The sequence below is a fragment of the Platalea leucorodia genome (genome assembly GCF_965183815.1).
Source record: "Platalea leucorodia genome assembly, chromosome: 3".
NCBI classification, from domain to species: domain Eukaryota; kingdom Metazoa; phylum Chordata; class Aves; order Pelecaniformes; family Threskiornithidae; genus Platalea; species Platalea leucorodia.
Genome location: NC_138825.1, coordinates 41,167,522 through 41,189,015, shown reverse-complemented (window position 1 = coordinate 41,189,015; position 21,494 = coordinate 41,167,522). Strand labels below are relative to the sequence as shown.

Below are 21,494 nucleotides of genomic sequence, written 5' to 3'. Positions count from 1 at the left end.
GTATACCAAAGGTATTACACACTGTAACTATTTAAGCATTAAGTAAAAATAAAAAGTAGGAGTTTTATTAAATAGAAAACACATATTTGGGAAACAGTTCCTCAAAATCTTCCCCAACAGCATACATTTGACATCTGCTGGTCATGCAGTATTGCCAGGCCAAGAAGGTTGAGAGCAGGAAATGCAGGACAATGAATTTTTAACATCTTGCTTCCCTAATCGCTGCAACAGAGAATGTTAACCTTCCTTCTTTAAAACTATTGCCCCCATGGGTAACAAACTAGTAGAATAAGCGAAACTGGTATGAATGGAGAAAGCCTTCAGAACATGAGCAATAAGGCAGCATTCATTATATAGGAAATGGAACAGACATACAAGAATATGTAACGACAATGTGTCCAGAATACTCAAAAAAACCCACTGCCTAGGTGTTTTCCTGTGTAACAAGCATCTTCTTTTTGTCAGTAATAGTAAAAGCATTTTTCTACCATAAAACTCAGGACATGTGAAAGCCCAAAGCCCAAGGTGATAAGCACCAGAAACATGCCTTACAAGCCACTGAAAGGATGCTAATAAACAGGGATTCTGTTTAGGTATTCAAATTTGTTAAACTTCTTTTCAAAAATCTGAAAATCAATAGCATCAAGGTCAAACATGTTGATACTCCCATGAACATTTCACTTTAATAATACCCTGTTAATACAAACATAGGATAACACCTTCCTCCCTTTGCATATATTACTGCGTCTTCTATCTGACATATTAGTGGCAGGAACTAATATATTTAATCAAAGAACACGCACAGTATTTTAGCCACTGTCATCTACAATTGTATCTATCAATTGCTCCACCTAGAAGATGGTCATTTTTACCAATCGGAATCACAACTGTACAACCATTTAAAAATGGGGAACACGCTGTCTTACAGCTACATTGAAAAAAAAAAAAAAAGAAAACAATTGAAAAAATTTTAAAAATGAATCAACCATGTACAATTATCTAAACTGGCATTCAGCAAGGATATTGCAGAAAAAAATCTTGAGACTGTTTAAAATACCCTGTGTTTCAGGCTTCAATTACTATAGCAAACTGCCTTTACCAGCAGAAACTGGTAAAAATCCAAGGTGGAAAGCTGCAAAAGTAACACTCACCTATTTAGTACCTAAAAATTATCTGGAATAAACAGTTACCTAGCAAAGAGAACACCCCACACTCATCCTAGTTACATCAAGTTTACAATTTTCACATGGTTCTGACCTTCCCTAGGGATAAGTAAGGTTATAAAGGTTACAATTATTCCAGAAAGAAGAGCTTGGTACTCAACTACAAAGTGAACAGGACAGAGGAAGGGCACAGAGGGCCCTTCTCCTCTCCCAGTGCAGTAGCTGCAGGAAAACAGCCTCTAAATACACAGATCTCTGCTCAGAATGTATGTGGAAGAAAAAAACAAACAAAACAAAACCAAACCAAACAAAAACAAAAAAACAGTGTGTGAGGTTTCCCTGACTGCAAGCAACTTTACAGATTTACCTAAATCCATTTCTACACTGAGTGCATGATATAGAAATCTCAAAGTATTTGAGAACTTTAAAAAAAAATAATCTAGTTTAGATATACTGATGTATAAACATTTATGTAAGAGAGCTTGCACTGTCATTTTTTCTCTCTTTGGTCACCATGGAGCTGCCTCTTTTACACACGCATATATTTTATTGGAACTTTACAGTAATTCACATTTTCTATTAATTAGAATTAGAGTAGAAAGATTACAATAAGAAAGGCTTATTTAGCTTCAAGTGATTGATCAATGAAGACTTTACCTTAAACTACTATTCGCTAAGACAATTAGAAAAAAATAGTTTAAATTTCTTCTACTTTGTGTAGCAGATGTTCAGGACAGTCTATTTAAATTTGTCTTTGTTAGAGGTGTGTTAAACTACTCAAGTAATTCAGACAATCTGCAAACAAGATTTCTGACAGGTTGTGAATAACACTCAATTAGTATCATAACTTCTGAGATTAATTTTTCAATCAAGGCATTCCTGCCCCCACCCAAAAAAAAAAAAAAAAACAAAAAAACCACCACACAACCCAATCCAAACATACCACGTGAACTCAATCTCCAGTGCATATTTCCAAAATTAACATCTGTTTGGTCTTGGTTCAACTGTAAAACCCAATGTCCATTAAATTAAATTACTTAGTTCTTTTTCTGGATTTGGGGTGGGGGGGAAGAGGGGTGAGGGGAAGACATGTTACCCTAGGACTGTAAATAATTTGTACTTTAAACAACAACTGTATTCCTATTTGAAACAACAGATATATTCCACTACACTATTTATTCTCCTTGATAGTAGATATAACAATAATAAATATTTTCCACACAGTTATTTCTTAAAATCCCATGATACCTGCATCATGTCCTGAATTGCAAAAATGAAAACAGATCAGCAGTTGAGTGAATCTCATCACCGTAAATCAAACACATCTTATTCTATAAACTCTAGGAATTTAGAAATACTAATACTACTTCAGGTAATTCAATTCTGGATACTAAGAAGTTATGAAAGGCTGTGTTAAAAAAAAAAAAAAAAAAAAGAAAAACACTGAGTGAAAAATAGTATTACAGTATTTCAGTAATACACTGTTTACAGGACAATCTCATTACTGGAAAGCTTCATGACATCTGTTTTTTACCACCATCTCATTACAGCAAACTTCTGAAGTTATCACAGTTAAGCTACTGCAATTTTATACTTCAGTTCCCTCTCTATTGGTATACTAGTACTTCTGTACTTCAGGTGAGCATTGTGAGATAAAATGAGGATATCAAAAATTGTGAGAACATACTAAAGTCACCCACATAAGCAAGTCAGATACATTATCTATTCAATATAATTTGGGTAAAAATATATCATGTAAACCATGTAAAGATTGCCATGACAAACAGCATTAGATAATATAACAGGCTTGAACACAGAAGCCCAAACAGAGGTACGGTAATTGAAGTATGACAACAGAAGCACTGACTTAAACTGACAACATTTTGCTTTGTCTTTAAGTAATAATTTAGCCATCTTGTTATGCAATACACATTAGGTATATTCTCCCCAGATTAAAAAAAAAAAAAGACTTACACTTTCAATTAAAGAAAAAATTAGTTGACATGTTAAATTTAAAACTGGGTCCTTTAAAAAGTTAGCATCTGTGTCAATTTTTCCTTTGTCCCAAATGATCTTTTAATAACATGCTAACAAAGACTCTTAAACCTTTTCATATGTTTAAACTAATTGAAATCTTGTGCACGGGTTATATATAAAGAAATTAGGTTGCAATTAAGCATAGTTATTAATGATTCTTAAATCTAATTGTTGTGACTATTATAGACCACAGACAAGGTCAACTCTACAACTCAGGAAGCTTTAGCTTTAAAGAAAAAAATACCACCTGAATTATATGCATAAAACCCACTTTTGCAATGATATAGCTCTAATCATAGTAAGCACGTTCATCCATTTGAAAAAACAGCTGTTTCCAAACTGATAAATTAAAAACATATCTCCCCCTCTGTAAAACATTAAATGTAATTTAGTAAATACAGTAAAAACACATTCAGTAAAATTAAAAATACTCTTAGAATAATTTAAAAAAAAAAAACCACTCTGCAAAACATAGCGCTTATAAGCAAATCCAAAACGTAAAAGTCACTTCAGCAATTACTGCAGAGTCCTTACCCTAAATACATAAATGTCAAATACGTGTTTTAACTTCTGCATATCAACAGCAAGGTTCGGATCATTGTATTTCAGATTTTTAGTCAAGATCACTTGCCTTTCATCTGTATGCATTAGAGGGAAAAATGCTGGTGTCATCTAAAAAGGAAACTCATAACGGAAGACAACACATCTCTCTCCTAATCTGGCTACAGGAATAACTGGAGAACAGAAAGAAGAAAAATTATTACCCTCTCTGAAACAAAATACACTGAGTCAGTGAATTGCAAGAATATCTTCGCAGCAGCGCAGGGACACAAGGCTGTGAGATGGTTGGTTCTTATCACTAGATCTGAGACAGTAAGTCACAGACAACCATAAGACCGTCCGTACAAAATACATTGCCACTCTTCTCCTGCCTGAGCAGAGACTCCGCTCAAAGAAGACTGCTCCACTGGCTCTCCTCTTGTACAAGTTCTGATGTCTCACAGGGTACATCTGCATTAGTACTTTAGTTCAGATAAGAAGAGTGCTTTTGCAACAAATCTTCCTATCACCCTAGTTAATGCATTTTTGTTCGCTGCATGAAGCAGTCCCGGAGTGCACAAAGCTGGTTCCTTTCTGATGAGACTAAAAACCACAAGATGTACCGCAGGAGCACTACCACTACAAAAGGGGCACAGGAGCAGACAGGAGCCAGCTCAAAGTAACAGCCACTTCACTTTGCAAATGCACTGAGTGTAGATAGGTATCAGGTCCTCATCACCAATTATTTCATTCTCTGAATCTGCTCTCACTGGGTGCCATTACTTGCTCAGGCAGGCTCAGCCACTGTGCTTCAGGGTCTCCTTTCACCTGTGAGATGGGACCTGACTGCACCTGAGGTTCACTGAGCTTCTCAGGCTTTCCTTCCTCTTGGATTTTGTGTCTTCTATTATCCAAAGTTCTCACCTCCAGCCTGTCATCTCTGCCTGTCTGACCATTCACATATAACAGCTTACTCTTCCTCAGTATCATCTACTCTCACCACACTGAAACTTCTTCTCCTAAAGACTACTCAAAGCCTAACGATGATCATCCCTAATTAAATAAACTTGATTCTGGCATTTCTTAACTTTGAGTGCTGGCTGATTTTAAAATAGTAATACTTTAATGGGTTTATCATTTAAGCACACACAGAAAAACAGAACATTGAAGCCAATTGCATAGCATCACATCAACTCTTCAGTGCTCAACAGCAGGGTTAAAAGCTTTACAGACATATAGCCCTCAGCCCTCTATTACTGACATGGATACAGCACTAAGGATAATAAAGCAAACATTTTCTCGGTGAGTTTCACAGCCATTAAGAATTGTAACACTGTGCCCTAACAGGCCCTGTCTTCCCCAGCCTCTCTCTATCAGAGTCTTAACTCAGAGAGAGATCCCCAGCTCAACTTTTAGTCCTCCCCTCTCATTCCTACATCCAGTTCATTTAGGCCATTACAAAGGCAGGTTATCTCATTAGCTGGCCCCTCAAAACTGTTCTTCATCCCACTACTTTCGAGTCACCTTCATACTCCTTGACTGGGCTGTGAATCGCAGAGAGAGATTGTTTCGTTCTTCTTCTTCTATCACAAACATTCCTGACTGCTGAAGGGAACAATTTTAAAAGGTCCTAGGCTATAACCGCATGACCAAGTCATTTGGCATATTAGAAGCAGATCAGTCAACTGAAGCAGCTGGTGCCCAGGCCCCTACGTTTCCAGCACGTAGGGTTTACGAGTTTTATTTCAAGTTAAATTCAGTCTGGAGCCTCAGATCGCATGTTGCACCACACAGGTAGCTCAGGGCTGTCCAAAGGACTGATCACCGGGGCTGGAGTTCACTCGGTGTCCGCCTGGAGAAGAGATCCCATGCTCAGCTTCCTCCAGGAGGAACCTGGTCTGTACCTACCAAAACCACCCTGTGAACTGAGCCAGTGGGTGTCAAGTGGAGATGATCAGAGAATTCACTTTAAAACCGTAATAGCATGATAGCTTGTGGAAGCAGGGCAGCTTTACCCAATCCCACAATGCTTCTTAGTACAGAGAGAGAATATTTAGCTGCCAAAATAAGAAGTGTCTACTGAGCATATTCCAACTTTCAGAATTTAGATTAAGGTTGGATACTTTTTCTCAGCAACAATAAAAAAAAAAGCGTTCAACAACTTCAATTCTCTTGCTCCAGAGCAAGGTCAGGGTAGAAGTTGTAATTACCTGAAATGTATAACCATTGAATTAAATGCTTGCAAATTCTTGACATTGGAAAACACCACTGCACTTTTCCTTTTGTTTTCAGAAACAAATACTTTAATCCAACAACAACCGGAATAAGCCAGGCACAGAAAATTAAGGACAATATTAGATCTAATTAAAAAAAAAAAAGAAAAAAAAAAGAAAAAAAAAAAAACAACACTTAAACCTACACAGTAACCTATAGCAAGAAGGAAAAAAACAACCATACATTCACTCAAAGTTAATTAAAATATGGAAAAATGCTTGTCATGAAATGTCTTTACTTAGAAAAGAAAATAATTACTAACAAAACTGACATCAAAATGTCAACTCAGTAGGCTTTTCTTCAATTAACAGTAAAACAGCATGAGGAGGAAAACCTTTATTTTACATTTCAGAATTTCAAATATTCAGTAAGACAGAGTTTCATTGTACATTGTCCTTTTCTGGACCCCAGTGATTAATATATGCATATTCAGCGCTCAGAGTTGATATCAGGGTGTAATGAGTGACACTACATGAAGGAACTGATGTCATGTAAAAGAAAATTATTTGGATCATCCTAATCATTTTCTAATACATTTGAAAGAAATTTATATGAAATAATCAAACAAGGAAATCAGATACCCAAACTGAGTAAACAACAAGATGGGAAGGAAAAATAATTTAAAATTTTAAATAGTTCCTGTCATGTAAAATTTGATTTGTTATAAATGTAAGTATATATTTCAAAATAGGAAGCAGGCCCTAAGCTTCACATAGTTTAACCCATTTTCATCTACAATACCCAGAATGCATCCTGAAATACAATTTATGCAGGAATAATAACAGAATAATAAACTTTTTCTCTCATTCTCTTGCCTTCTTTGACATTTAATGTCAATCTGCAATAACAAAGCTAATAATGATCTTTGTCTTCACACAGTGCTATTGAAACAAAGCATTTCTTTGTAAATTAAAGGGTAATTTTGTTCCCAGTATTCCAGTCTAAATCTTTCTGGGCTAGAATCACTGAAGCTCATGGCGTAAATCACCCTATAATCCAGATCACCTTCTCTCTGCAAGACAGATGATATTCTTTTGGAAATAATCATGTGCGCAACCACAACCCAAAGCAGAGCAGCATGAAGCATGGAAGATTTCATCTGAGGTTCATCACATCATACAAATGCCAGATATTTCTAGAGGTTTCCCATTAAAAGCTTAACATGCAGCAACCTTCCCAAATTTGTAAATCACATGGTGACACATTATAATGTGACATGTCAGGAACTTACAGGAATTCAAATGTAACAGAAAAATCATACTTTAGACTGGCTTATAATTAGGAACATATTCTTTAATCATATGGCTTCCAGGTCTGCAAAGTAATTAGGTGTATGCTGAGCTTTATGCAAGTATTATGTTGATTTTATAGGGACTGCTTGCATTTGTAATACAAGCTGAGCCACAGTGAATGATTTTGGCATCTAGGAAGTTTCACACAAAGTATCGCATTTGCAACAGCTTCCAGGCAACCTTCTACTGTGCACCTCTTCCAGCTGCCACAACAGCCCACTTAGTCTGATACATGGGTGACAGCAGCTGCAACAGCAAGGTTAAGTGGGAATTACTGAGTCCAACTTCCTCTTCACTATAAACAGGGGCAGTGCTGAGGGTTAAGTATTAACAAGACCAAGGCCTTAATGGCCATTAATTCCATATGGTGGCTGCAGACCAGAAAATAAATCAAGAATGCTCATATGTGTAACCATGTAATGCCACTGCGCACAGTGTACGATACATCAGAAGAACTTTCCATTAAAAGGTAGAACTTACCCCTCTTCTGAACCCAGCCTTCCTTCACAATGGTAACATCGCTCATGATGGCTCCACTCTGAACCCCCAACTCAAAAGAGTATTTCTTTGAGTTATCAGCTTGTCTGTTTGGCTTCTCTTCTGCAGCTCTTCCCAGTTTCTAATGATGAGTCAGCCTGGAAGGAAATATCAGAGAAAGAATTTAAGTCTTTTCTGTTTTTCTCACTTGACAGCCAACAAAAAAGTCTTTGTTGATGTCTTCCACTGACTGAGCTCATATTAAAAATCTGCCTTTCTTTTAATTAACCATATAACAGAATCATGTTTCTAGTCTTACAGCACATTTTCCATGAACACTGTAATACTTAAAAGAAGCAGAATATGTTAAATTTTAAGTCGTATGGCACTCGTATAAAATGCACACAATAAAATTCTCTTCTACTAATGCACAGGATGCTGTTAAATGAAAGGGTGCCAGTACTGCTTCACAGGTCCAACTATGAACTCACAGGAGCTTTAACCATTCCCACATTTGTCAGAATCCATGCAATGGACAAGTGGTTCCTCTATTATGGCTACATTGATCATATCAAGAATGCAAGAAAATGGAAGGACAGGTTCTGTAAAGGAGCTTAAAAACAAAGCCTTAAGTGTTATGGATACCGTTCTTCTCATAACTGTTAAAATCTGTAGACACCAGTTTACCAGCCATGCAATTAGTTTTTTAATGTTTGAATTAAAAAAAAAAAAAATAGTAAAGGCTACAGAAATATAACATTCTTCCTACTTCCACTTCCACTATAACTTCCTTACAGCCAATACAAATCCTTAACTTACAGAAGTTTTTAAAAAAACAGCATCATCTGCAAGTACACAGACAGAAAAACAACTTCTTAGGGTAGAAAATAACCAAAAAAGCCAATGTTTAGTTTATGAAAAGAAGGAGCGCACATTCTCTCAAGGCTTTAAGCCAGGCAGTGACAAGAGTGCTCTTTTCCCTACAAAGCTTGGCTTGCAGGGGACAGAAGGGAAGTGAGCCCTGGGACAGGACATGCCACTCTCAGAAGCCACAACCCTCTCTTCTGACCACCTCACTCCCAGAGTACCTAACAGCTGTGAAGAAGAGATAAATAGCACTACAATCAAGTAGGAAGAGAAGCCAGAGGGCAGGAGAGGTTTCCTTTTGCCAGCAGACTGCCTTTGCCCTCCATCCTTCAAAATAAAGAGGAGCATTTAAATAATACTCATCTGGAAAAGGGTGGGGAGTCAAGAAAAGGGATTTCTCTGATGATGGAGGAACACCCTTCTATGGCTGTACACACGGGAGCACGCATGCACACAGTGCTAGCATGGCACAGGAACCCGCACGCCAGTTTAGTACTATCAAATGCAGCACGTACACATCCATTTAGTAGATTGACCAACAAATGTAAACATGCGATAGAAACAAATATGACTGTGCTAGAAGCAATCTGTGCAACGAATGAATGGAGAAAGGACTGGGAAATAAGCCGTTTTAATCCAACCAAGTACAGGCTAAAAACTGAACCATTATACAAATGCAGGTGTTTTCTTATTTATCATTTAAAAAACGTGTATTTGCACCACACAGCAGCTAGATGGAAGGCTACTTCTGTATGGGTGCTGTGCAAAATAAAACTTGGTATGAGTATTTTTTTCAAGTGGTATGCAACAAAAAATGCAGTACAACCTGATTTTCTAGAAACACTGAAGGGTTCCCATTTTACAGTTTTTCTTTCACTGAACTATTTTTCAAACACATGCAGTATTTCAGCTGCATAAAAGTAAAAACCACAATGCTAAATTCATTAATACTGCGAAGTTCAAGTAATATTGAATACAGTGCCTCTAAGACACCTCCACAGCACGGACGGATATGACAGTAAGGCCCATGCAGGTGATGCACAGCCTTTTGCATTGGCATCATACTCTGCTGTGTCTAAAAGGACACCGGACACCTGTGTTTATGCAACCGCACCCTGCCTTAAGACTTAAATATTGTTTAAGCTTTCATAACAGTTAGAAGAAAATGCTATGTACAAGGCTTTGGAAGGACATGAGACTGCTTCGTTACTGTTAATTGATCTCACTAGCTTTAGCTGTTTACACTTTGTATTATGTAAGTCAACATGGCAGAAATAACATGCATTTCCACATCCTTCACCTTACTAGTGTGAGAGTTATTTTCTGGGTCATACATTATCAGAACTTTTGTTTGCATGCTTCAAACTAGAGATAAGCAAGTCTATCAGCTGTGCGTGGAAAGAGATCCTGACAGATTAGGACACGCGCCTGAAAGCAGGCTGCAGTTTTGCGGTTCTGGATCACTGCAGCACGGTATCAGCTCTTGTTACAAACACACAAATCTTTACAAAGCCAGAGGTGAGTGTCAAACAACTGTGACCTAAAAGTAGCTGCTCTGTGAAGGAGGTGTAAGCACATTAGTATCCAAATACCCGACTTAAGTTCAATTTTCCTACAAGACTTTCATTACATTCTTTAAGAAGTGACCACAGGCGACTTTTTTTTTTTCAGCTATAAAGACAAAAGAAGCAATGTAACACACAGTACTTAGCCTGGGCTGGCATATGCTGCAATATGTTTTACCCTTTTGGCAAATTTAATGTACTTTCCAATTTTGGTGTATGCTTACGAAAAGTGCAATAATTTACGTTTATTGGTAGAGACTAAGCTATAAGAAATGAACTTCTGTACTAAGTAGCAATAATCTTGGCTGCCCACATACTGATCATTAAGTCCATGATTTCAGTAGACACCCAGTTTTAAAAAACAAATCTATGCTTAAAGCTCCCTACTTATCCATTGATTACAATTAAGTTAGTATTACTCAACTAAAATCTGATCTATGACCGATTTTCGTGTCAGCCAGTGTCCCAACAACCTCAAGTGTATGTCTGTAGGATTGCATCCCACTCATCGCATGTACTACTTTACTGAATTTTGAACAAAACCCCCAAAATACAAAAATCTGATAAATATGGTGACAAAACTAACTGAATTATCTCCAGTTTAGCTTCACAGTATTACCAGGAACAACTTATGTAAAATTATCAGCAGTTGTATGGTTGCATTGATCACTCCCTTAATGGGTAATTAAAAGCCAAGCTGAATTACATAGGAAGCTGGAAGAGATAAATCGAAACATTAAAACACTAATGAAAATAAAGGCTATACATTCACACTACACTTTCAAGAAGCCATTTATAAGCATCTGTAGTATTATCCCTTATTACATTCCTTTGAGTCTTTCTAAAAGCTGTATTCCTTTACTCTGAAAGTCACTCAGCAAAGCTCTAAAAGAGCAGTCTTTTGAGAATTACTACTTCTAATTTTGAGAATTATTCTATGAAAAATAGTCATACAGAAATCTTCTTCCCTGAAGATGTAATAAAGGATTGTCTATAGACATAAACGAGTTGCCTGAAACACACAGAACAAGAACTCTCACATGAAAACAGCATTTCATCTATAGTTCAACAATTTCAAGAAAAGCTACTGAAATTATTATTCCACACAGCTGGCACAGAACTTAAATACTTTTTAGCAGTCAACCCTGCTCTCCCAATGCGCTTCAAGTTTCAGCGGCTGGTATATAGTAATTTTTACAGTTTCCCTTATTGCTATAGGATGAACCCACAGAAATAGGGAAAAAATGTCTAAGAACTGAAGTTGAAAATATTTTGCATTCCAGCTGCTTCCTACAGCGAAAAACTTGACTTGGTTTTTATATATGTTCCAGCAACTGGAGAACAGGTTCCGTTGCTTTTTTCCCCCCACATTATCAAACAGAACCTGGAAGATACTTTTCCAACAGTATATTGCGTCTATTCTGCAGACAGTATCAGATAGTCACGTATATGCGTAATACATACAAGAACCTATTGTCTGCTTGCTTTATGGTGCAGGTGTAAAAATTTACTCCATCGCTGGCAGTCATGTGAAGAAAACGCCTGTATTTTTTTTTGATCTGGTAAAAAATAGTAAAGCTTTTCCTTTCTTCTTTGGAAAGCTATTAAGCCACTTCTATAGTGTTAGATTAAACAATTCAGCACACTTCTAAAGAACTAGTATTGCACTTCTAAGTTCCTAGCTGTAGAGGTTGCAAAGTCATCTTTCTGAACAAAGATTAAGCAGAAACTATCACATGCAACAGAGTTACAGATCCCTCTGCCGAGGCTCACAGTTTTCCCAAGCTGTGGTGAAAACTGGCCAACACCTTTTCAGTCTTCATCTTGGAACTTTAAGAATAACAGCAATATAGAGAAGAACCAGCTCATTTCACAATGCTACCATATGGGAACTATAAGACCAACCATTAAAATAAGCAACGGACCATTCAGTAGGAACTTGTATTTTTAAGTCAAAGAAGGCTCTCATGCCCATCCCAGCAGTCAGATACCTCCACAGACCCGCTGGATGGGGAGAAGGAAAGAAATTCCTTCCAAGCAGAAGGACTAAAAACAGTGGTTCAGGTCTACACTTAACAACCGGTATGTGTAAGTGAATGATCGTCAAGATTCATAAGAACAGACAACACTCCCTTGGAATCTGGGCATCCTCCCATTTTCCCCGTGACAAGAGACAGCTGAGTAAAGAAGACAGTGCCCATAAATTCAGTGTAAATTGTATGATTCAGGTCTCTGTTGTAAGAACTTTCATAAACACAGGCTCCTACTTTCAACAATTTTGGAGCTGAGAAAAAACAGATACTCTCACATTTACCAACTCAAGGTACCAGAGAGAATACCAACACGATCAGTTTCAGCGCTTCCAGCAACGATCCCTATAACTTCTTGTAGCACTATCGACTTAGTGATTCATCCAACCTTATTCTCTTAATATAGAAGGGAACTACCATTTTCCCTTTCTACAAGTAATCATTTGTTTAATAAAATGTTTTGGGGAAAAAACCAGCAAATGAATCTTTCTGATTCATTGGCCTGACTCATTGAGATTCTTTAGTCCTCAACATAAGCAGAGCCACATCTCATCATCTCTATCTCCTTATTTCTCGGAAAGGTAACTGAAAACATTTTGTGCATGCACACACAAAACACGCACTACCAAAAAAAGCAGCTCTCAGTCATCCTCTAGTGGCTTCCAACACACACAGGATTGTTTTCCTGCTTTGGGGGCTTTTTTTGTAGCAGATCAAGCTCTTAAGAGGTTTTCTCAAATCTGAGTTTGAATCCTCCAAGACAACCAAACAGGCTGTAACTGTCTCCAGTGCTGGTTGCAATCACAGAGCAAGGAATTCAAAAGATAAGGCTCTAAACTAAAAACAGAGTTGTCTTTAGGATTGGAAGCTGAGATCAAAGTTTTATTTAGATTAAAAATGCATGCATATCCTCTTCCCCTACCAAAGTTGTTATCTAAAAGTCTGGTCAAACAATTAGAGGATATATTGCACATCATCAAAAATTACACAAAAGACTATGTTGCAGAACAGAGATTGCTACAAAACCTACTAAATCAAATTAGCCTATATTGCTAATGGAAGAATCACATTCAGTTGAGTGCTTTATCTAAAAAGTATAGAGTATTTATACAGGCTTTTACAAACTACCTATTCTGGAATTTTGGTTATACTTCAAACACAGCAGAATGGATTATGTCCCTTTTTACAGTCTCAGAAGGACTGACTGATTTAAATACTATCACTGCTTAGATTGATTAAAAGGAACCTGCAGGCAGATAGTACTTGTTCAACTTACTAGAGTCGATTTAAAAGGAAAAAAACAAAAAACAACACTCCAAACAAACACAAAACAAAACATGAACTGGTTTGAGAAGACAAAGAAATCAAAAAAACAGGACTATCCAAAGACAACAGGTCCTAAATTTATAAAATGGTAATCATTATGTACAAGCAATTAAGACACTTAAAGATACCTCTAAATACTTTCCAAGTAGAAAAGTTCATACTTTACAAATTTTAAAACAAATGTAAAAAATTCCAAGATATCTCCATCATAGGCACTGCAAATATTTTTTAAACTGTATTTCATACTAAAATCCTCAAAGTCTTTAAGAATATCAGTATGAAAAATCTACTCCTAGCAACTTTCTTTCATAACCCTTGACTTGGAATAATGAGGGGGATAACACGAAAATGGCACTGCCTACACCTTGTGGTAAGGAAAAACAACATACTTTGGGAAAGATAAATAGCTCTTTTTAAAGCACGCTTACGCGTATGCTTTGTGCCTTAATATTTTCAGTGTTCTATTTTCACTTTCAGTATGTGAAAAAGCTGCACATAACTAATACATGCTCAGATAAGCCTAGGTAGGAGACTACAGGCACACTGGAATATTAATATACAAGTTAGATGTTTTATTTAGATTCTGCAACCGAATAAGTTTATCAGGAAAGAAACGATCACTCAGTATTTCTTTTCCTATTATAATGACAAAGAAAGTTATTTTAAGGGACAAAGGTATAATTAAAGTAAGGTGAACAAAGCCACCCTTGCCTTTGTTTACCAAGGTATAAAGGAAGTTTCTAAATGTAACTAAATTGTTTCTTTAGAATCCCACGTGAAACATTAACAACCCATTGTTTTTCATTGTGTTTATTGACAAAAAGGCTTTAAATCCTTTTTGCCCCCCCCAACCACATAAAACAATAACTCAAAACCAGACAGCAGCAGAGTGATAAAACATATTATAGGTCTAAAATTTAACCAAAGAACACATTTAAAGTAGAAAAGGTGAAGGGAGGGCTAAAGTTACGTATCAAAAAAAAAAGTCAGAGGCAATGAACTTGGGAGAGTTTTGGGACTTAAAGCAAGTCAAATCAAGGATTAGCTGAGCTGAGTATCACAACTATGATAATGTTATTCCACTCAGCACTTTAAAATACATGTAATAACTTTTTATTTATTATTTATTTATTATTATTATTTAACTTGCTGAGGATTAATGCAGGAATACTAATTCTTGCCTTCTTAAGACAAAGTTCCTTTACCCTTTAAAAAAATAGTTTAGTAATGACTCAAACAAACAAGCAAAATTAAACCCAAGTTCCATATTTTTAAAACAAACTAAAATTGGCTTTCTGTGTCTAGAATACTCTGAAAAAGGTAATCTAATTTTCAAAAGCTCAAAGAACCTAGAAATTCCTATTCATTCTGAGATGAGGGATTTTAAAAGATATCTTCAGGAGATACAAAATAAAGTTTCATTACATTCATATATTTAATTATTTGTATGATAGTAACCTTCCTGCAGCACAACATCGTACTGTGTATAAAACACCAAGCACACTGTTGAAGATAATAAAAAAACAGAAATATGTGAAGTGCCATGAGTAACAAGAAAAGGAAAGTACCAAGATAAAAATGTGTTCTCAAACTATTAATATAAAAGATGGAAAAAGTTCAATGACATGTCTACCAAGTAGCTTTCTTTTAAACTCTTATAGTAGAATTTAGTTATTATCTGGATATTGAACAAATTAAATTCTGAATTGCCTTGCAACAATAGGAATGAGCTTTGTGATTCCTTCCCACAAAGCAATCAAAGAATGCTGAACCTACTGTCAAATTCTGACACTGCAATATGACTAGAACATAATCAGCTTCTAACCTAAAACCTTTGGATCTTCTTGTTCACCTTCAAAAAGCATTATTCTCACCAACTTGAGATCACAATTTCCTAAGGACAGGAGTTCTCTACAACCTTAAACGAAGATTGTGTGTTTTTCAAAGGTATGCTATTGCTTACACACATTTACGGCTAGATGCAGAGCTCACGAGATGAAGGTCTTTGGCAAATGTTGTACGAAAAGCCAGATTACATGAAACTCATGCATACAACCTTAACTCTCTGCCTCAAAGTCTATCGATACATTTAGAAAAAGAAATAATAATTTTAAGAAAATCTCGCAAGGCAAGCTGCACTGATCACGTATCTTGAGAAGCAGCCTAAATGCTTTGGGAAAAAAAATTATGTATGTTGGTAGAAATTGTTAGATTGCTGGGTCTCAACTGAGAAATACTGTATTAATTCTCTGGTGCTGAATCAGCTGTACAACAAGGTTTTGACTGTTGGGCACTGCCATTCCACACCCACAAAAAGGTAGTGGTAAGACCTCCATTGATCTCCATGCAGCTGAAGCAGGGTCTTCATCTCTGCTCCTGCTATAGGAGGCACTCAAGTAAGTTTACCACAAGGACAAGGCAGGGAAGCCTGACAAACCATGCTGCCAAGTCATTCAGACATGCATATGAAATACTGAGGTCCCAGTTGCATTATTAAGGCAATTTAAAAATTACTACTGTTCTTTAGTCAAGATATTACAGAGAAAAAAAAAAAAAAAAATCACAGGGCAACGACTTGTTCTTAATGCTATTTTTGATCAGTATGACTCACACCTAGACACACATAGAAATACATGGAAAAAGAGGATTGGTCAAGACGGACTCAACATATATTAAGTTATTTAATCTAAACATTATAAGTGTTGACACAAATAGTATCAAAAATCAGAGAAACATTTAAAGTGACCAAAAGTAAGCATCTTCATATACACAAGCTAAAAATGCTTACTCTCCTTGACAGCAACATTTAATGATATTCAATCCCAGGGGGATTTTTTTAGAAGTATTAACTTTGCCACAGCTTCCTACTACGCCTGAACAACACCTTTAAAATAATAAAGGGAAAAAGAATCCATTTGAAATCTATGGCATGCATCAAAACTACCTGAATGCCCATACTTAACGTTGCTCTAGAGCTATGGAACAAGGACAAAATGCCAAATAATCGACTACTACAGCCTTGTATTTTCTGCAATCTTTTTATTAGTATATATTAGTGATTTGTCTAAATAAGCTTCATTTATAAATTCTTCTCTTCATACAGGTAGCCCAGAATATTGTTCATACAATTAGTCAAGACGAAAATATACACCAAAACTTTAAAGATTACTTTTTACACTATGTAAAACCATAAAAAGTCAACTTTCACATTCAATGTTTTATTATTTGCCAGTAGTTTTTTGTTTCTCTGGCTTTAACAGTTTGTTTGTTTTTTTTAAACACTTTGAATCAGCTTTTCCCTTTACTATGTAACTTATCTTTAGAAAAGAGTCTTTTCTGTATCACACCAACTTGTTGCAAAGAAGAGTAACTAGTGCAACACATTTACCAAGGAGACCCTGCAATACTGGGAGAGTCTCTTCCGTACAACCAAGAGGAGAGGTACTGGTTGACAAGAAAGATTCTCACTGAAAACACACCTTTCCTCACAAGCAATGCAAAACTCCCTGAAGTACATGCTGTGCTAGAAAGTATCCCCTCCCCCCTCCACAGTATTCTTATTAGGCATATCCTAACAGAATGAGAACCTGAGATGACACGGATTAATCTAATATTCTAGAATAATTTTAAAGGGCACTTAAGTTGGCAATCTTTTATAGAAGACAACTTAAAACAATAAATGGGTTGTAAATTTCATGCAAACACTGAAAATAAAAGCAACATTTTAATGTTAAACGAACTCATGGGTGCACACTTTTAACTATCCCCCTCGTTTTGAATTATTGCTGTTGTTTGCAAAGGGAGTACTGCAAATTTTGAATAGAATGTTTATTTTATTAGTTGGGAAAAAGAGAACAGAGGGCTTTTGGTACATAGACAACTAACATACCTACAAAACATACTACAGTATGGTGCATTACTTTTAAAGCAAATAATTTCATTTATGCATTATCCATATCAAAATGGAAGTATGGTACAACAAAGTTTTCACTCAGTGCATTTCAATGTCCTTCCACTCTCCAGTGTCAATTAAAATTAGTAGTATGCCCAAGCCATAAAAGATGCCAAAGAATATTGGTGCTGTTGCAAAACTGAAGGAAAGCTAGGCTACCATCTCATCAAGTCCACCTCCCCTGTTGCATTAACAGCACAAAATAAAACGATAACCAAACACGGTTATAAGAAACTGTACCTTCTTTATACTAAGAATGGCACAGAGATTTTAAATGTATTTTAACATGAACCACTGTAGTAATGGCATCATACCTTCCAAAACAATTGAGTATTTCAAAGTTATTTAGGAAATCATGCTTCTTGGGTATAGAAATGATTATTCAATAGGTCTCTTTAAACTGGGAAAATGTGCACCCAGAAAGTGAAAGAACACTCAATCAGTCAGTGCCAGACAAATTCCAAGTAGTCTGGAGGATCTTTTAGTTATTATACAAACTTCAGACACATGCTGGTTCAAACTGTAGTCGGAAGTCAAGATATGGTTTCTGGTAACATCTTGCAAACAGAAGCTCAGGTTACAAACAATAGCAAAGCACTAGTAGTGTTCTTGGGGTAAGCTTAAAAAAACCCACCAAACTATTTTCCCTTTCACAAAGCATTTGTTACAGTGTCAAAAAGTCAATGTTTTCTAGTGCAAATTAATGCCATGCAGTCCTTGAAACTGTATCTACTTCAACCGGGGCAAAATCAAAACTAGTACCTGTCTGAATTCTCATCAACTTCCCATAGAATGGCAGCATTTTGCTTAACAACACATCATCTTTCCCCAAAACGCAAAACAAATGAGGGGATAAGACACTGAAATACTGCTGTCTATGAACCTATTTATGAAACTAAGCAGACTACTGAATTCGTTCAAACCTAGTTGGAGTAAGTAGGGATACACCATAGAACAAACTGTCTAAAACAAAACAGTCTTGTTAATATGACCTGTGTATATGCACACACCACGCAGGTACATTAGAGAAAAAATGAGTTATTCAAATATTACGTGTAGCCTTCTAGGAAACAGAGACATTTTCTTATCTCTGCAGTTTTTCTTTGGCCCTTATTTGAACTTGACTTACTGGTTGCATCCAACCAAAATATGTCCACGTGGACTATAATTAGCAATCCAATCCAATTAAAGATATTGGGGTCAACTTAAAGGCTCCTGTCAAAAAAAAACCACACAGTCCTACAAACAGAATCTTCTTAAGTAGTACACTTACTTTAAAAGCCAAAATAAGCTTCCTTCCCTATCTCATGTACACTCTTTCCATACTCCAGTGCCGAACAGCCAGAACTGGCCTATGCAAAAACTGGCAGAAACAAGAGATCGTGCTTAAAATGTTACTTGTCAGAAGTTTAGATCTACTTATTTGCATGTTCCTTGCCTTGAGGAATAAAGGCCTCTATACACAAAATGTGGGGAACCATGTTTGCCTCTTAGCGAAGTTTTAGGGAAAACTAAACAAACATTAGCAGAAGAGATGAGAAGTTTCATCAGTACTGAAAAAAGCTGGCAATGCAGGTATCAGGTATATCATAATTTTTGTAACAAAACTCTTAAACAGAGACTAAGTGAGTCAAGCCTGAGACACATTTTCACAAAAACGATGAGAAGATGTAGCCATCAGCTAATAACTACATTAAAGAAAAAAAATTTAGAATAAAGGTCAAAAGAGATTAAATTGTTTATTCCTTTTCAGATGTAAGAAAATAAGATTTTTTTTTAAATTTTTTTTTTACAGACACCTTTTAAATAACGTATCATGGGAGATCGTGGAAGAAAACAGCACTGGCTATTTCATGCCTCTTACATTCCCATCCAAAAGTAAACTAAGAAGCACAGCTCACATAAAGCAACCAAGCAGCCTATAAGCCTGTTACTGCTCGTTACATCACGGTCATTTGCATTTAAACTACAACATATAACGCTGTGATCCAGTAACTTTTTGCTCAGAGGCGCTGTACTGACCTGTCAAAACAGACCCGCATCACGTATGCGCGGTGCTTCTGGATGCCTGCGTACGCAGGCACCCCCGCTGCACCCCCCCGCATTTGGGGTGCGGGCGGACACGTGTGCTGCCCCCGCCTCACCGCGCCGGAGCCTTGGGTGTTCCCCGCCCGGCACCGGCACCTGCCGGGACCCCCCCGCCCCCCGGTGCCTGCGGGCAGACCCCGCCGCAGGCCCGGCCCGGCCCGGGCTCCCCGCGGTAAAGCGGCCGGTAGCCCCTGCAGCCGGCTGCGCCTCAACTTTCGCATGTGGGCCGCGGCCTCCATGATGGCCGGGGCGGGGGGGCGGGGGGGCCGGTTTGTTTACTTGCAGCCGGAGCCGCCGCCGGCAGCAGCGGCGGCAGCATCACTTGAGCGCGGCGCTGCGCCCGCGGCCCGCCGGCCGCCCTGCTGCTGGCAGCGCCGCGCCCGCGCGCTCAGAACTTCCCCGCGGGGGCAACCTGCCCCGCGCCCCGCGCCGCCGCCCCGCGCCGCCGCCCCGCCCCACGGGCGCCCACCGCGCGCGCACGGCCGCGGCGGGCGGCGGCGGGAGGGGGGGGTGGTTGGCGCGCGCACCCGGCGGGGAGGGGCCGCCGCGTGGGAACCGCCGGCCCCGCGCCCGCGCAGGCAGCGCCCCCGGGCGCGCGCCCTGCCCTGCCCCTGTCCTCCCCCCCCCCCCCCCCCCGTTACATAACATCTCCCCGCCGAAACGCTTCCCCCCCCCCGCGCCGCCGGGAGGGCGAACCCCCCCCCCCCGCCCCGCCGGCGGCGCTAGGCCACGGGCGCCCCCGCCCCGCGCTCCCCGCCGCCCCCGGCCGCGCAGCGCCGCCGCCCCCCCCCCGCCCCGCATCCCCTCGCGCGCCGCCGCCCAAGCGCCCCGCCGCCGCCGCCGCCGCCGCCCGGCCCCTCCCGCCCCGTACCTGCAGAGGCGGCGGCGGCGCCGCGGGCGCTGCTGCGGAGCCGGAGGGCGGCGGCGGCTCCGGGGGGAGAAGGGGAGGGAGGGCGCCGCTGCCTCCTCCCCTGTCCCCCCGCCGGGCTCGGCGGTCCCTGGCGGCCGGTGTTCTCCGCGGGGGCGGGAGGAGGCGGCTCCGGCCCCAGGGCGCTGGCGGCGGCGGCTACATGGAGCTGCGCGCCCCGCTACGCAGGGAGGCGCCCGGGCGGGCAGCGCGGCCGCAGCATCGATGCGCGGGGTCAGGAGGGCGGCGGCGGCGGCTCCCCCCGGCGCACTCACCCCGGAGCCGCCCGGGCCCCGCTCTCGGCTCCTCCCGCCGCCTCCGCCGGGCTCGTTATTGACTTTCAGGAAAACTCCCGACGTCACTGGCTCCCCCCGAGTGTCTCCCCCTCCGCGGCGGCGGCGGCGGCGGCGGCGGCAGCGGCATCCCCAGCTCTCGCGAGAAGCGCGGCGGGGACGGGGGGGCCGCCAGACAGAGCGGGGGGAGCCAGACAGAGGGGGGCGGCTGAGGTGAGGGGGGGGGGGGGGGGGAGGCGGGGGCCGGCGGCGGGAGCGGGGGAGCGGCGGAGGCGGCCCGGCAGCCAGGGGCGAGAGCCGAGCCCAGCGGGGCGGCGTGTCCCGTCCCGTCCCGTCCCGCCCCGCCGCCCGGCCGCGGGTGGGAGCGGGAGGATGGATGCAGGCAGCGGCGCCCGCCGGCACCGGGCGCTGCACCGCGCCGCGCCTGGGTCTTTTCCTTTAGGCTGAGGCCGGTGGCGGCGGGCGGTGGCCGCCCGGCCGGGAGACCGCCCGCCTGCGGCCGGGGAGCAGCCGCGGGGGTCCGGCCCCGGGCGGGGCAGGGCAGGGGGACGCGGGGCCGGGGCTGCCCCTGCGGAGCAGAGACCCGCCTGCCGCTGCCCCGCTTCCCGCTGGGGCTGGCGGCAGCCCCTCTCCCTGCCAGACCCCTGCGTTACCGCCCGAGTTTTATTTCCTTTGTTCTCGCA

At 40.4% G+C, this 21,494-nt stretch overlaps 1 protein-coding gene across 1 annotated transcript in view; it reads right to left on the bottom strand.

The window, feature by feature from the left end:
• AKT3 (AKT serine/threonine kinase 3) overlaps nt 1-20,620 on the bottom strand; it is a gene marked incomplete at its 3' end in the record, with an annotated part of 150,693 nt that extends 130,073 nt beyond the window's left edge. Inside the window, exons 1-2 of the mRNA XM_082306169.1 lie at nt 20,483-20,620; nt 7,787-7,941 (exon numbers count right to left, since the gene is read on the bottom strand). Of these exons, the coding sequence (XP_082162295.1) occupies nt 7,787-7,832 (46 nt within the window). The 5' untranslated portion in view covers nt 7,833-7,941; nt 20,483-20,620. The remainder of the gene's footprint in view (nt 1-7,786; nt 7,942-20,482) is intronic.
• Between the last annotated feature and the right edge of the window lie 874 nt (nt 20,621-21,494).